The sequence below is a fragment of the Parasteatoda tepidariorum genome, chromosome 9, assembly GCF_043381705.1.
Source record: "Parasteatoda tepidariorum isolate YZ-2023 chromosome 9, CAS_Ptep_4.0, whole genome shotgun sequence".
Classification (NCBI taxonomy): Eukaryota; Metazoa; Arthropoda; class Arachnida; order Araneae; family Theridiidae; genus Parasteatoda; species Parasteatoda tepidariorum.
Window position 1 is genome coordinate 89,052,752 of NC_092212.1, and position 18,485 is coordinate 89,071,236.

General features: G+C 30.4%; 1 protein-coding gene across 1 annotated transcript; it reads right to left on the reverse strand.

The window, feature by feature from the left end:
* Positions 1–15: 15 nt before the first annotated feature.
* LOC139426363 (cell adhesion molecule Dscam2-like) lies at positions 16–7,050 on the reverse strand. Its single transcript, XM_071184947.1, has 5 exons — positions 6,836–7,050; positions 5,296–5,577; positions 4,462–4,575; positions 2,620–2,790; positions 16–125 (listed from the first exon to the last, which is right to left on the reverse strand). The coding sequence occupies exons 1-5, from the start codon at positions 6,903–6,905 to the stop codon at positions 64–66; spliced, it is 699 nt and encodes a 232-aa protein (XP_071041048.1). The 5' UTR covers positions 6,906–7,050; the 3' UTR covers positions 16–63.
* Between the last annotated feature and the right edge of the window lie 11,435 nt (positions 7,051–18,485).

Genomic DNA, 18,485 nt, shown 5'->3' on the forward strand with positions numbered 1-18,485 from the left:
AAATATTGGTTGTATAACAACTTAAAATCTAAATGAAATGGCGTCATATATTCGTAACGTATATCATTCATTATAACACACAGAGGACGCAGCGCCACATATCGGTAGAAAAACGAAACAAGCTGCTGAAAATGTTTTCAGTAAGTATTTCAGTTTTAACCAAAATGTTATTAACCAAAATATTATTATCCAAATTATAATTATTATGGACTTAATAAATAATTTTCACTATTATTTTTGAGTTTGATAATTAAAATTTTCAACAGATAAAAGTAAATTGCTTTTAAAAAAAAATTATTTATTGTTATATAAAATTCTTACGAATTGAACTATTATAAATATAATTTATAAGAATATAAGAGTACATACTAGATAATGAAGAAAAATGATGGAAAGTAAAAGAAGAAATGCGCATTTGTGCATTTTTATTGGCATGAAAGTAATTTATGTCACCAAAGAATAAAGTTTTAGGTCCTATAATAGAATCAAACAAAATAACATAAAAGAAAATAAACTATTTGTTCTCCTTTTCTGTAAATTATAATGTTATTTTTTGAAATCAAGGTTTGCGAAAAAAAGTTTTTAAAACATCCGTGTTTTTATTAAGAACAGTTCAGGAGTTCTTTAAAAGAGTAAATTTGGAAATAAATATTTTATAACGTTCTTGTCCATTACCAAAATGAAAGTTTATGCTGCAACTAAATTCATTTTTTAAAAAAAATGCATATTTCTTCTTTTTAGTTCGATCCACAGCTTTTTTTTAATTTCAGTAGAATTTATTGTCCCATCAGTGTCTTACAGACAACTTCCTTATTTTTTTAAAAAAATTGTATGTAAATAAAGAGGTTTAAGAAAAATAAATCATAATTTATTGACTAAAACACTATTTAAAATTTACATTATAAAATATTTCATGAAAAATACAAAAAGAAAAACATTTACTCATATATCTTGATTTTTTCATTAATATCGAGCACGGGTGTCAGTAGGTAATTATTGTAAATATCACAAATTAAAAACTCATTATTTTGCCACAATAATATAAGAGCTTTTCACCAACCTATAAATTTTTAAAATAGCTGATATTCATTAAATGTATTAAAATGTTAATAATGCAAAAAATAATTATTCATGGTTTCACAGAATTATACTCTATTACAAGTAATATGTTTGATATCGTGAACATTTTAATGAAAACGATATGCTTCACAAACTACATATATGCCGCGACGTCTTGGAAGAACATTGAAGCTAGAGTTATGAAAAACAGGCCTTTTCAATAATTCTCTTTATTATATTAAAATACTCTTAATTATAAGCATCTTTAATATTTATATTTTTACTTTACACTGCAAATGTATCAGCATGTTAAAACTAAAGAAATTAAATCATAACATGAATCAGATTCGATACAAAATATTAAAATTGTACACAATTACCAAGAAATTGCTTTTGCAAGAAATGTTTCAATTTTATGAAGAGACAACAGCTTTATGGAGACCCGCCGTACCGCTTACAAGTCAATGGTAGATCAAGGTTACCAATCAATGGTTACCAAGATCAATGGTAGGGGATTTCTCATTAGAAGTCACTGTCAACTAACATTGCATATTGTATTTTTAGGTTTAATGAATACCGATTAAAAAATACCTTATTGAACACCTTTCATCATCAGTAGCTCGACTGTCCTGGGTGGACCCTGGCTTTCTCAAGAAGACTGCACCAGTACTTTCTTCTGCGTGCCACGGCTTTCCAGCCTCTGACCTTGATTGTGGTAAAGTTCCTTTGGAGGCAATCCTCCCATCTCTCTTTCTAACTCCAGTTGGCCTTGCCAAAAAGATTGAACACCTTTGCCCTATATCATTAGAATTCTATCCAAAAATGAAGGCAAAAAACATTTGGTGGCAGTAAATTTATATCTAATCAAGAAAAAATAAAAAAAATAAAAAAGACATCGAAATCAAAACGAGAAAGATGAAACCGAGAACATTAAAAATTCTTTGATTGACAGAGGAAGCAGAGAGTAGTTTAAAAAGGGATTATTAGCAACACCAATACGTTTCATCAGGCAATCAAATTGGTTTTTCATTTTTTTAAATCTCACCATCATCATAAGTAATGTGTTATTTTTCGATAAAATGTTTGATTTTACCTTGCTTCAAGTATTAATTTATGCCTCCTGTTGAGTAAAATATTTTGACATAATTTCTAAAATAGATTGAAATAATATAATCCAAGATTGCATTCAATGGTCTTAGATTACATCAAATTACGTTCAAAGATTACATACTTACATACTTAGATTACATACAAAACATTAAATGATCTTAGATAGATATTTGTACTGATTCTTAAACTAATCTGTAAAAAATATGAACACACATTTAACAATACTATTACTACAAAATCAACATAAACGAAATTGGAGGTAGAAATTTGATACCTAGACAAATTCGAATAACTTTAAATGGGAATGAGACATTTTAAAAGAGTAAACGAACAGAGATTTAACATCTGTTGTATTTTTTAAAGCATATGTAAACAGTATTTACAGTTTTCTTTGTTTGACATGAAATCTTGCTTACGCACACTTATCCCCGAAAAAATTTTCTTACTTACTGTGGACGAATATAGATATTTTCTGAATAAGAGGTTCTCCAAAATCATTACTTGCTCTACAGATGTATGATCCTTCAACGTTGACATCCACTTTATTAATTGATAAGGAGCCGCTGTCTGTTACTCTAACATTGGAAGACACTTCGTTTGGAATAGGCTGATCCTTATCACCTAAATTATAAAATAATTTTTAATCATTGCAAAAAATAGTCAAATGTTAATTTTGCTCAAATCAAAGAATTTAAAGAATGTAATTTCATATGACAAAATATAAAATTTCAACAATATCACTCAAATAGTTTTTGAGAAATTGAATTTTAAAAAATATTCAAATTAAATATTTTAGGAAATCAACCAAATTTTTTCAAATTTTGTATTTTGCCATATAAAATTACTTTTTTTAAAATGAAATAAAAACCTGCGTATCTTGCAATTACGAACTATTATCAAATAAAATAGTAAAAAACAATAAATTAGTATTAAAAATTAGTTTTTGCAAGACATTGTCTTTCAGTAAATCAATTTTTTATAATTAAGTGAAAAATATTTTCTCCTTACAATTCAAAATGCACTGAAAGTAAAATTAATAGTGAAAGGGCTAAAATTTCGATTGATCTCCCAACCAAATTATTGGGACTATACTTCTCAGATTGCGGTTATCCACCGTATTTTGAGGATCAGGAATCGTAATCTGTTGAAAAAAAAGGTATGTTTATTCAGAGAAAGTACAGTTATTTGTCTGATTTTGAAATTTAAAATATCATCTGCACTGACTAATTAGCGCATTTGAGGTTGTGTACAAAAGTAATTCAAGGAAATTTTTATTTTCTCTTGTTTTGAGCACTGTAAATTTATATAGGAAGAAAATTAAGTAAACTTTGTGGTTCAGATAATATTCAGCATATGAAAATTGACAAATTAATATTAAGAAAAGGTGAAAAAATTATTAATAATTTTAATCATTGCAAAAAGCAGTCAGACGTTATTTTTGCTCAAATGAATCGAAGAACAATAGATGATCTATTGTAGCCTTGTTAACGGACAGAGTTATTGTTTCTGAAGTCTAAATTATTAAGCACGTCTGGTTTGCCGTATGCAGAAAAGATCAGACTGAAAAGGTATGTGGTAAATGCCCCATAAGTTTTCAAAAATAATACGATCTTCAGGAAACAAATTTATAAATTTAACTTTGTAAAATTAAGTCTAAAACTAAGTTATGTCTGAGTAGACACTTTAGGGGTCGCAAATTAGTGTTTAGGAGAGTGGAAACAAAAACTCAAGAAAAACTGAAAAAAACTGTGGTAATTAATGTGACTCTGAAATCATCAAAATCTGTTAGATTGTCTGTTAAAGATATGCTATATAGGATGACCTGTTTGAAGATTGTCTCTTTTTTTTAAACTCTTCTCGGCTTCTTCTGGCAATCAAATAGGTTTTGGTGATTTCCGTTCTTTCTCAGTTGTGGCTCTTTAAATTTCAGTAATGTTTACATTTTTCTCCACTCATATATTAAATTTGGATTCCCAATGTGTGTAATACTTTTTTGACGAGGGCTCCAGAAATATGTTGATTAAGAGTGGTGATTACGGAAGATTTTAACTAAATAGTTGTTCAATAGCTGTAAGGTTTCAATTACCTTAAAAATTTAACTATAAATAGATTTTCTTAAGTGATTTAGAATATATTCCGAATTGGACATGCCTTTTTCCTGGAATTTAATGGAATTTTTTTAAAAGAAAACTCTGGCAAAAATTTAAACTTTCTCACCCTTCATCACAGATTATGATAATCAATTATGATCATTATCATCATCATAATAATCCATTTTTATGACAATCATACCTGAAGTCCATTTTATTACAGGAGAAGGAACACCCGAGGCTTTGCAATCAATGGTCAGTTGTTCATTTTCTTTAACGTATTGGTCAGTAGGTTGATGTATCCACGTAGGCGGTGCTTAAAACAGAAAAACCTTTATTTTAATGATTGAAAAAAAAATCGTAATAAAGTATATAAATAATTATTATGAATTGGGTAGACAGTCCCTGGCCAAATTATTGGATCCACTATAAGACTATATGTAAAATCTTAATTATCAGATGATACTATAAAGCTTCATTGTTTTTCCGCGACTGAAACAGGTTTGCACTTGTTTACTTTCGTGCATCAATGGATTGACATTGTAATGCAATACGTTCAAAATAAATGCAAATATAAAGTATTTAAAAAAACTACTGAATAAAAACCCATCACATGTAGGTTTAAATATAAAAGTATCGCCTATAAACTCAATCAAAACATTTAATTATTAAATCACCACAGTGAGTCTAATTACTTGGTCTAATTATAATAATATACTAATATAATACCTGATTTGATAAATATTCTATTTTTATATAATATATCGTCTAATTTATCCAATCGATATATTTATATAATATATCGTATCATTTACCCAATTGATAGACGAACGTGAACAAGTGCGAACCGCGTAAAAACAATAAAAGTATCGCCTGATAATTAAGAATTTAAATAGAATCTTATAGTGCACCTGGGACTGTATGCCCGATAATCTGATTCAGCGTTTTGATAAAATTTCATCTGTTTTGAGTAAATTATTAGGTGAAGCGAATTACTACTTATTTTTGTGTAATGAATGATTTGAGTAAGATTTACCTGTCACAGTAAGACTTGCTGTGAAATGATCTCTTCCGAATGCATTCGTTACTTGACAAGTGTAATTTCCAGAATTTTTCGACGTCACGGAATTGATTCTCAAAAAGGAAGAATCTTTTAGAAACTGAATCTCCAAATTTACATCGTCGTTCAACTTTTGACCGTCTTTTATCCAATGGAATTCCACAGGCATAGTTCCAGAACGTATAGTGCATATTGTACTTCCTCTCTCTCCCTCCTTTAGAATAGGAGGGAACATAAAAGGTGATATTACAGGAGCATCTAAGGAAAACAATAAGAATAGTTTTAGTAAATAGTAGTAAAAGCTTTGATTAAAAATGTATTAGTATAAATAAACAAGAACAGAGAAATATCTAAGTCGATACTGTTAGCTAACAATATTTGTTTTAAACAGTTCCCTACACTGCTAGAATTTTCATTCTTAAATTATGATTAAATAACTGGCAGCAGTCTGTTCATCCAACTTACCGTGAAGTTTACGGTAAGGAATATTTTTCACCTTTACGGTTTCAAAAACCGTTTGCAACTATTATGGTTATATAATCATGAATGCAAAAGTATACGGTTTCTTAACCATTTGCAACCGTGGTTTCAAAACCGTAAAAAAAATAAATTTAACTGGACATAGGAGCTAGGTTTATTGTTAGATAATGGGCATAGGAGACCGTGAGACATTCTGGAAATGAAATTTTTTGTGTGCGTTAAAAGAAATGGAGGTGTCAACGCTGGGACTTGTACCCCCGTTCTGTTGGTCATAAGATTGACAGATTAGCTCTCTCTGCTGTAATATGTAAGAAGTAACAAGAAACTAATTTGCTTCATTAGGTGGGCTTAGTTGGTCCAATAAAATTCTTGTTTTTCAACCGTTTTAGATATAAAAAATGTTTATAAACTATTTTTCACACTGTTAATAATTTCATTACCATCTTGTTTATGGTTATTTGACTGTTTCGTTTAAATATGGTAAAATAACAATTAAATAAATTGTTATTTAACCATCTTTTCCGAGAAATTTATAACAGGGTACACTGTTTCTATGAACCTACATTAATACGGATTATGGCAAATAAACACACATTTACTTTTATTAAATTGGTACTTATTTCTAAGAAATGTAGCATACATTTTAAAGCACAATTTAAAGAAATATTTAATTACAAAAATTCAGGTATAATTTGCGACAATTTAAGTTTGATAAAAATCTTGATCAATAAATCTTTATAATCATGTTTAATATATAATAATGACTACAACAATATTAAAAAATATAGCTAATGATGATTACAACATAAAATTAAATTTTAATTATTTTAGTTACAGTAATAATAGAAATTTAAAATAAAAATGGAATGATTCGAGAAATGAAGGAATTTTGAGTGTCAGTTAAATTTATCATATAAATAACTAGTTAAGCAGACAAAATGCATTTCATAAATGTTTTCTACATGAAATTAATATGCAAATTCAATGATGTATAAAATTACATTTTTAATAAAAAGAAATAATATTTTATCCTTACCTCCGCACAATATATACCGTAAACAGATGACGCATACAGTAATAAGTCTGTGTAAGAAACCGATAAACATGATAGATTAAGATTTTTCTTGAAACATAATTTTATTTCAAAATGATTTGTAATATATAGTTGATATCAGCTCTTAATTAGGTTAAATCTTCAAACATCACTTTTAATTGCGAGCAAAAATACGCGATTAATAAACATAAGACACAATATGGCGTTGACTAATCATGAGTGACTCAATTTACGGTAACGGATATGCAGCGCCCCACATCGGGAAAAAGGGAAAATGTGGCAAAAGATTTTTTTTAATTTTTTAATTCCGTATATGTCATTTTGAAACAGGTTTGCTTACTGTAAAACTAATTATTCATTAAAACAAGCTATAATTTCCAATAAATTCTCATGAAGTTTTCAAAATTATAACTTGACTACATATTCATGCTTCATTGTATAAATTTTTATTTTTTCAACAGATTTACTAATATCATCAGATTTACAAAATATCATTTAATTAGGGAAATTTTTTTTGACAAACTTATAATTTTTGCAGTAGAATTTTAAGGAAAAAACTTCTTATTGCATAATATTTAAAAGGGTCCGCATTTTATCTTACTAATCAGGTTATTACATTTTACTTTACTAAAATAAACTTTTACATAAAATAAACTTTGTAGTGATATTATCCTCATTCAGAAATAGTAAAATATTATCGTAAATTTAAAACGATAATATGTTTTGATAACTAACTAGTCACACGTAAATCCTTTAATAGAACACAACAATTAACTTTATGGAAATTTTCTTCATATGTTGATGTAGAAAAATAAAGCATGTTGAACTTTCTTTTAAAATTGAAAAAAATATAAATTCCAAAATCTATTCAAAAGGAAAAAGGTTAATGCAAACGTTTCCTAAAATTTACTTACGCAAAAGAGTCGATACACAAATGGCTTATCACAGTCATTTTCTAAAACATGATTGAAAATGTTCGACAAACAATTATTTAGCTCAGTCATATCCTAAAACATACTCCTAAAATATTCCACGAAGAATATTTAGCAGAACCATATTTTGAAACGTGATTAAGAAATATATTCCACTAAAATAAGATGTTTAGTACAGGCATGTCTCAAAGCAAAAATATGAAAAACATTCGAGAAAAAAATTGTCAAATAGTCAAATCCTAAAACATTATTACGGAATATAATTTTCAGTAAAACTAGCACAGTCAAAAAAATAAAAACAAAATTGAGAAACAAAATTGCGAAATGTATTAGTTAAAAAGCAATTAGTACAATAATATTCTAAAATATAATTACTGAAAATATTGAAGAAGAAATTGTTTAGCACATATATCTATACATAATAATAAAAGCGGCTGTGTGTGTGTGTGTGTGTCTGTAATCACAATATATCGCCCCAGAAGCCTCGCCCNTAAAATATTATCGTAAATTTAAAACGATAATATGTTTTTATAAATAACTAGTGACACGTAAATCATTTAATAGAACACAATAACAATTAACTTTATGGAAATTTTCCTCATATGTTGATGTAGAAAAATAAAGCGTGTTGAACTTTCTTTTAAAATTGAAAAAAATATAAATTCCAAAATCTAATCAAAAGAAAAAAGGTTAATGCAAACGTTTCCTAAAATTTACTTACGCAAAAGAGTCGATACACAAATGGCTTATCACAGTCATTTTCTAAAACATGATTGAAAATGTTCGACAAACAATTATTTAGCTCAGTCATATCCTAAAACATACTCCTAAAATATTCCACGAAGAATATTTAGCAGAACCATATTTTGAAACGTGATTAAGAAATATATTCCACTAAAATAAGATGTTTAGTACAGGCATGTCTCAAAGCAAAAATATGAAAAACATTCGAGAAAAAAATTGTCAAATAGTCAAATCCTAAAACATTATTACGGAATATAATTTTCAGTAAAACTAGCACAGTCAAAAAAATACAAACAAAATTGAGAAATGTATTAGCTAAAAAGCAATTAGTACAATAATATTCTAAATCATAATTACTGAAAATATTGAAGAAGAAATTGTTTAGCACATATATATAAAATATGAGTATGAAAAGTATTCGACAAAAATCACTCGTTTAGCCCAAGCATAATTTCAAAATTCTTGACATAAGCTTGTTCAGCACAAACTGAAGTTACAACAATGATTCATGAATTTACCTGATTATTTACCACGAACTGAAATCAGAATATATTTTTTGATAGAAACCATTGTCTGCTTGAAAAGTGTATTCTTCCCTGCATTTACTTTGGATATCACAAAAAAACCAGAAGACGAAACAACAGGACTTGAATGATCTTCTGTTAGAGTCACTTTTTGATTCTCTAAAAATAAAGTTGAATTTCAGGTTACGTAAGTTAGTAATTTTAAGTTACAATAACTTACCCGTAAAGAATTCAGCTAAAAAATTTAGATTATGCAGTCGGACCTCTATTTAACGAAGTTGCTAAATCCCGATAATAATTTCGTTATATGGAAAATTCGTTAAGTAGAAAATCATATTTTGAAATGCTTAAACAACACAAAACCTGACAACCTGACAACACAAAACTAAACACAATACTGGTTTTAAATTCACAAATACGAGGCATAATTAGAATAGCAATTGATATACCTTTATCTTGTAAACTAGTATCTGTTATTTATTTTATAAATCGCAACTATAAAAGAAATCTGCATGGAGAACAAGAATGGAGCAAAACATTATCCAGTGCTACATATATTTTCAACTAAAAAAAAGCTAAATTTATGTATGAAATTATATCTGCATTTTTTATAAAAAAGTAATTTTAAACATACATTACCACATGCGTTCTTAAGCTTAATTACCATTGATAAAATCCGTAAATTTTGTCCGAGTTTTTTGTCTGAAATGCAAACAAAAAGTGAAAGGGATTTCACTGCTTTCCTTAAAGGTTAAGTGACTGCGAAAATCAATTCAAGCTATAAGTTCTCTAAAAGTTAAGTGGCTTTGAAAATTAGTTGGAGGTAATTTCCTCCATAAAATGGGTTAACAAGTTTGAAATATTCTGAAATAATTTAGGAAATAGGGAAAGTGGATCTCAAATAAAAGTTCGTTAAATAGAAAATTCATTTCGCTATTTGTAAGTTATTTTAAGAAATTTTGAAAATGCTCTTGGTTTCACGAAGAAAAATTGCAAAATGAAGAAATTCGCAAAATGGAAGTTTAATCAAAAACATTTTTGTTTAAAAGTTTAATAAAAAGTAAGTTAATTAAAAAATGTGCCAAATTTTTTTTCTAAAGTTACACAAAAGAAGAAAAACTGGCATCTGTTCAGTATTTTTGCAGTGAGGCGATTTTTTGAAGGGTGTGTTGTATTACAGCACTTGCAATTTTAGTTTAAGATAAAAAAATAAAACCTTCTTATATGAAATATTGGACAATGAAAACTTCCAAGTAAAGTAAATAAATAAAAAATTATTTAATAAACAAGAACTTTATATATTTCATCATACCGTACGATGTTAACTCACTCTATTTGGAAACAAGCATTTCTTTTGTTGGCTATCTATACTCAAACAGATCTGTCAAAATACTTGAATTCTCACCGTATCTGTCATACTATCTACTAGAGTTGGGCAAAAATGTAATCGATTACATTTTTCAATTACAGTAATCAATTACATGCTATCATGATAACAAGATAACATAATTTTGATGAAAGCTAAAATCGTGATTAAAATTGTCGATAACAGTAATTAATTACTTGTAATCGTGATTGCAACTTTGATTACAGCTGTAATCGCGATTACAATAGTCGATTACAGTAATCAATTATTTGTAATCGTGGTTTCAACTTTCAATAATTTTAATTACAATTGTAGTTGTAGTTCATTTACGTCCCACTAGAGCTGCACAATGGGCTGTTGGAGACAGTCAGGGAAGCATCCCTGAGGATGATCCAAAGACATGCCATCACAATTTTGATCCTCTGCAGAGGGGATGGCACCCCCCTCTTCGGTAGCCCGACAACCTGCACGCGAAGTCGAGCACTTTACGGAAGAACAGTTTAACGAGGATCCATACTGCACACTCTTGGTCCCTATGCAGACTAATCCAAGTGGTCACCCACCCGTACACTGATTGCAGACAGCGGTGCTTGACTTCGGTGATCTTCCAGGAACCGTTTCTTAACAATCAGTCCAATGCGGGACGATTACAACTGTAAGCGTGATTGCAAGTAATCACAAAAAAAAACGTTTGCGGGTAATTCAGGTAACAAGTTATCAAAATGTAATCATGATTACATGTAATCGTAACTACAAGTAATTGTGATTAATTATAATCGAACTATACGATTACAAGTAATTACGATTCCATACTATATGAAAATAAAATGTTTAAGTATGTATAGGGATACATATTTTTATATATATAGAATGTACACACGCATGTAAGAATAATTTGTGGTTCTTATACATATACAATGTATGCACCAACGTTGTTTGTACGTGCAATATACATAATTATAGAGTAATATTCATAATTATATAGTTATATACATAAATTTATAGTAATATTCATAATTATGTAGTAATATACATAATTCAATACGTATATGCTTAGTCTAAATAATTATGAATATACGATGCATGTACGCATATATGTTACTTNTGTAATCGTGATTGCAACTTTGATTACAGCTGTAATCGCGATTACAATAGTCGATTACAGTAATCAATCATTTGTAATCGTGGTTTCAACTTTCAATAATTTTAATTACATCTGTAGTTGTAGTTCATTTACGTCGCACAAGAGCTGCACAATGGGCTGTTGGCGACGTTTTGGGAAACATCCCTGAGGATGATCCGAAGACATGCCATCACAATTTTGATCCTCTGCAGAGGGGATGGCACCCCCTCTTCGGTAGCCCGACAACCTGCACGCGAAGTCGAGCACTTTACGGATGAAAAGTTTAACGAGGACTCATACCGCACACCCTCGGTCCCTACGCAGACTAATCCAAGTGGTCAACCACCCGTACACTGATTGCAGACAGCGGTGCTTGACTTCGCTGATCTTCCGGGAACCATGTCTTAACAATCAGTCCAATGCGGGACGATTAGAACTGTAAGCGTGATTGCAAGTAATCACAAAAAAAACGTTTGCGGGTAATTCAGGTGACAAGTTATCAAAATGTAATCATGATTACATGTAATCGTAATTACAAGTAATTGTGATTAATTATAATCGAACTATGCGATTACAAGTAATTACATTTCCATACTATATGAAAATAAAATGTGTAAGCATGTATAGGGATACATATTTTTATATATATATAGAATGTACACACGCATGTAAGTGTAATTTGTGGTTCTTATACACATACAATGTATGCACCAATGTTGTTTGTACGTACAATATACATAATTATAGAGTAATATTCATAATTATATAGTTATATACATACATTTATAGTAATATTCATAATTATGTAGTAATATACATAATTCAATACGTATATGCTTAGTCTAAATAATTATGAATATACGATGCATGTACGCATATATGTTACTTTGTCTCCGTCTTGGGATCTAGAACATCGGGGTTGACCATTGAGGAGACAGAAGAAGAGTCACCCATCTCCGGTTCAAAACCTCTTCGGTTCAGGCGGTAATCCTATCCGCGCCTCAAAGGAGTAACCGAAAAAAAGCACCTGAAGTAGGTAGAAGGTCCAAGTCAGCAAGATCATCCAAAACAGCTTCCTGCAGAGGACGGTGAAAACAGGACCGGGTAATATCAACCCAGGTACAGCCGAAGTCAAAAGGGGATCCGGGGAAAGCAGGTTAGTCGAGAATCAGTTCCCGTCCAAAAGGTGGTAATCGAAAAAGTCTTGCTAGAGAAGGCTGAAAAGAGAGCAACAAAATAAACAGTTAAAAAAAATTTTAGAGTCCGAAGTTGATTGAGGATTACTTCAGAAACGTCCGGTAGTCGGGCATTCGATCAGTCACGAAAACCACACACCGGCGCTGCAGAGAGAACCTCTGGGGTCAATGGAATAACCCGCAGAGAGTCACAAGGACCATGCAATAACACAGTGATAATAAGTCAGATGGCGCAGAACTACGCACAGAGATTAACAGGTGAAAGATCACAGAAATCACGCCATCAGCCAAAAGATGTTGCAACTGGAGATTCAATCGGACTCGTCCAGAGAGTGAGGAGCCACCAGTCAATAAGCCCCCCAAGAAGACAGGGACCACTCGGGACAAGCATACACTAGGATCAATAAAACCATGAACGTGATCAGTGATGATTGTCAGTGAGTGTCTATACAGTCAGTCTCAAGCCCGAAGGCAGGTAATGTAATAATGTCATCGAGAAAACAGATAACCAACCAATTCTTAAATTGCAGCCAGTGATCACATTTGTAAAGACAGTGATAAATCAGTTAACAGTTCTTCAAACTATGAGATCTTAAGTTCTTGAAAGTCATTGTTCATAAACGGATTAATCAAGGAATCATGAAGACCAATTTCAAATTATTTAAAAAACAAGGCAGTCAGAGATCTTACTAGTCTGTGGCACTTACAGCAGAAGATTCACAGAGAAAATTTTTATATCATGATCCAGAGTCAATACTCTGGAAAGTTAAATCAATTTTGCACTCACCAGAAAATCTGTTAGATGTGTCCAGTCATCAATTAATCAAATCTAAGTATTTCTTTGTAAACATTTGGTCAAGTGAATGCATAAGATAGAAGATTTCAAGATATGTAAGGGGTACACAATAAAAATTCACATGAAGGTTCGGAATCAATGCACAATAACTAATCGATGCAGCACTCACCAAATAGCATCTTATTAGTCACAACAGTAGATAATGAAACACAAGATCCTGGAATGATCTGGTAGGAGTAGCTTATTAAAGGTTCGCCATACTGAAGACAAGCATTCAGCATGCGGAAACTTGAAGACTCGTTAATTATTCGAACATTGACAAAAATTTAAATGTCGTGCATGAATCTGTTCTCCAGGATTGAAGGATAAGAAATAATTACACAAGGAGTGATCAAATGAAAAGGTACGAAACGACGTAAAAATCTAACAGTGCGTAATCAAATAATGCCCACAAAACGTCGAGCACAGAAAAACCATTAACTCCTATGCGTACTGTGAAGGCACTCCGAAGCCTACGCAAATTCATCAAGAAAAAAAAGACCGGAGCTGCTCACGGAGGGTGTGGTTCTGCTCCATGATAACGCGCGTCCACACGTCTCCAGAGTCATACACATGGAACTGGCCAGATTCAAGTGGGAAACGTTGGACCATCCGCCCTACAGTCCGGACATGTCGCCCTGCGATTTTCATGCGTTTGGTCCGATGAAGAAATACCTGAAAGGGAAGCGCTTCAACTCGGACGACGCACTCAAGGACGCTGTGAAGGATCGAATCTCGTCACGGCCACAGGAATTCTGGGAACAAGGAATCCTACGGCTTGTTCATCAGTGGGATCGTTGTGCTCAGGCTTGTGGTGTATATTTTGAATAAAGTCTACATTTGTACCCACCGTGTCGTTTCGTACCTTTTCATCTGATCACCCCTTGTAAATGAAGCACCAAATCATACATTCACCATAAAAATTTGCAATTCAAAATCTTCACAAAAAACACAACACCTTCTATCATGAGCTCCCATCCGCTCGTTTACTACAACTAATGTTCAACTCCGCAGCCTTGTCATTTTGAATCCGATCCAGAAGACAAGGGAACATCTTGATCAAGTATTAGGATAAATTTGCCTTCGTGGAGGACTTTTTTATGGAACTAACCTGCATTTGCGTTAGATGTAGAGGAAGACTATGAGAACCTCCCACGTTTAGCCTGATGGCAAGGGGACTCTAATCCATTATCTGTCTTACTACTGAGGATATTTCACGTCAGAACTGTGGTCAGATGGGGAATTCGCATCGACCTACGATCACCGGGATTCGAACCCTGCTCACCTCATCGTAAGGTAAATGCTCTACCCCCCTCAGCCGTCGCGAGTCAGGTCATTACAGTAGATATAATTGATCAATGTGCAAAGGTGTAAATGCATTGTTACGAATAGATTTTTGAAGTGCAGACTCCAGAATTTTAACTTATGTCCATCGCAGAGCATTTGGTGAATGAAACAAGTTTCAAATTATAATTCTCTTTAGTAAACTTTCAAGATTATACCACCACATGTAGTCGATGTTGTTCAACTCATACACGTGAAGTTAATATAGTTCTCTTAGGAAACTACGTGTAGTCAATATTGTAGTGAAATGAGGAAGATAAATTTCCATAATTCGAAGTTTGGCGGAAATTCTAGAGCATAATAAATATATCTACTACTTCCATTCAAACTTTAAAAAAAAAGCGATAAGAGAGCTTAGATTCGTATCCGTAAAGAAAACGGTCGCTTTCAAGAACTTGCGCCATGAATGAACATTATCAAGGTATTCTAAATTCTTATCCATATCATGTCTCTTGATGGAATTTACAAAGTAATGGCGTTGCAAGTTTATCAATAACTATTTGTTAAATAAAAAGATCATTCTTGAATTTAAATATATTTTTACTTCTTCCACGTACCGCTCAAAGAATGTTTTATTTAAAATAATATTATACCTAGTATAAACATTGAAAGGATAAATTTATTTCAGTAAAAATTTCAAATGTAAAAAAAAAATGGCACAGATTTTGAGATTTCACAAGCGATAATTAAACCAAATATTTAAGATTTTGAGGAAATCGTTCGGGATAATGAGCTAATAGAAAAGTGCTCTCCTGTGCAAATCGAACAATTCAAGAAATTACTAATGGTTCACAGAGAGATTTTTTCGAGTGTCTGGATGTTATGGTTGATTTCTGGTTGAACGTTTGGTTGTTATTTGTCATTGATAATGTCTTTTGGATTGATGACAACAACTTATAAATTCTCTTAATTTGTAGCTTTACTTTTAAAAAGAAGCTACAATTTCTGCGTGCCTTATTTAGGTGAAATAGCATTATTTTTTAAATACCTGGAAAGAGCATTTAAATCATATTGATAAAGAAATTTAAAAAAAAAATATCTTGACTCTTTCACTCTATCGTATAGTGGGAAAGAGAAAAAAAATTAAAACTATTTTACAAATATTTTTAGCATATGTATGATTTAAGAAATTTAGGAATAATATCAAACATCTATTGTTAACCAAAAAAAATATTTTAAAATAATCATTAAAGTGTCTACAAATGAACCCCTCAAATGCGGCAATTAATAATCAGAAGGCAAAGGAGAGAAATGTCTATAACTGAAATAGACAAAAGCATCCATTTTTTTAAAAATTGATTATAAATGTGGTTTAGCATATGAATATGTATATTTTGAAATTTTGACACTCATCCTTTGACTTGGTAAATAATTCAAAATTTTCTTGTAATTCAAAAAATTATTAAAAATCTTTAAAGTGTCCTCCAAACGACCCACTCAAATGCAGTTATTAACAATAATTTGAAAAACAAAGGAGTGCAATGCCTATAACTGAAATAGACAAAAGCATCAGTTTTTTAAAAATGTTTTATAAATATATTATAGCATATGCATATATATTTTGAAATTTTGAGTCTTTGCAGTGAGTCAACTGCAGAGTCCTTAAAAAACCTAAGAGTTAATGATAATCTTACATTTCTCAAGAATGATTCGTTATACATTGATAAAGTTTTTATTTTCTTTTATTTTTCTTATTGGATTATTGATTTTCAGTTCTTAAAGTGTTCTGTTTTACTTGGCTTCTTTAAATTCAGAAAATATGAGGAGGGTGAAGGAAGAAAAGTTTTTATTAATTCAAATTTTAGATTGTACACGATTTTAATTAATAATAGTAAAAAAGTTAATTTGGAGTTAAGTAAAGTTAAATAAATGGAAGGCAAGCAAAATCTCAGTTATAGTTTTGATTGATTGGATTTCAAAAAGTAATTAGTGGTGAAAGAAACTTCTATCTTTTTACGATAGAAATTTTAGTAATTAAAATTTTGCAACGGAAAAATTTGTAACGAATGTGCATTTTTGAATCTAACAACTGTAAAGGAAAATGTAATTTGAGTACTGTTTCAAGAAACTAAAATACTCCTGGCCATAATTTACGTTGAATGAAAGTTAGAATCGTATTCTTTAATTCTTTCTATCATTTTTTCCACGTTTACTTTTTAAGTGAAGAATTCTAAAAGGGAAAAATTTAATTGTCTTAATTGCAAGATTGTCTTAAATTTCAATTTAATTATGTATCATTATAAGTACTATTAACATATAGAAAAATATTAAAACTCATGTTTCTAAAAAAACCACTGAAAGCAAAATTATTTTAGTAAAGTTTGATTACGCATACATATTAAAAACGATTCAGTATTTTTGTAAAAGAATAGGGAGATTTCGCAAATTTATATTAACTTCCGTACCCTGCCTTAAATAAGATTTTAAGTAATGGCGCATGAACACTTTTAGTGCACATGCGTCAAGTCTAGTGGAATGTTTCCGTGAAAAAATATCAAACTTACGTAAGTGAAAATAAAAGATTTTGCAGAATTCCGTAAGTTAAAGAGACAAACGTAGTGTTATATCATTTTAACTTTTACTAAAAATATCGAAACAATCATTGCAATCAGGGCTGGATTAAAAATCTCAGAGGCCGTAAGCACTTCAAAAAATTTTGATGCTCTTAAATGTAATTAAGAACGTCAATACAAATAAGAAATATTTTTCTTGAATAAAATTAAAGTAAATTTACGAAAATAAATAAATTTATATAAAAGCGAAATTAAACGCTTTTTGCTGAGGATCTGGTGGAAATCTTGGAAGGATTTTCAACACTAATCACGTATTTTGCTATTTTAGATCAAAATTAAAATAATTTTTACTTTTCTGATTTTTTTATAAAAAAATTTACTGACCCACAAGTTATTTTTTCAGTTTCAATACTACAAAATATAACTGAAAATGAATATGAACCGAAAATGAATCGAATTTTTACTTAACTTCGGTTATACAGAGCCTGGTTATCCTGTAAAGCCTACATCTGATGTATATTATTGTCTATTTCGGTCTAATTTGGTGGACATTTTAATAATTTTTTATAATTTTTCGGTTGAAATGACAATTTTCATACTAATACCAAATCGAAGGACAGGTGTCAAAATTTCAAAAAACATATACATATGCTGAGAATTATGAATAAATCATTTTTCAAAAAATCTTTTATTTGGCCCTTGTCGCTCTATATATAATAGCTACCACAGGTGTCGCTTAAATCGCTGATGCTGTAAAAAACGATATCAGGTGATTTAAAAAATTATGTATAGCCTACATTTAATGTATACTTTTCTCAACTTCTGTAGTTAATCCCCACCATTGCTTTCTATTCATTATTAATAGCTGATTTTAAGGGGATAATTTGGTGGACATTTTAATAATTTTTTATAATTTTTGGGTTCAAATGACAATTTTCATACTAATACCAAATCGAAGGACAGGTGTCAAAATTTCAAAAAACATATACATATGCTGAGAATTATGAATAAATCATTTTTCAAAAAATCTTTTATTTGGCCCTTGTCGCTCTATA

What these genes read in the sequence shown, in the direction of transcription:
- LOC139426363 (XM_071184947.1), bottom strand. Translation starts at nt 6,905, where the DNA reads ATGTTTATCGGTTTCTTACACAGACTTATTACTGTATGCGTCATCTGT. An exon ending in ACGGTATATATTGTGCGGAG is followed by an intron (nt 5,578 to 6,835) that starts GTAAGGATAAAA and finishes TGTTTTCCTTAG; the next exon opens with ATGCTCCTGTAATATCACCT. An exon ending in AATATCTATATTCGTCCACA is followed by an intron (nt 126 to 2,619) that starts GTAAGTAAGAAA and finishes AAACATTTTCAG; the next exon opens with CAGCTTGTTTCGTTTTTCTA.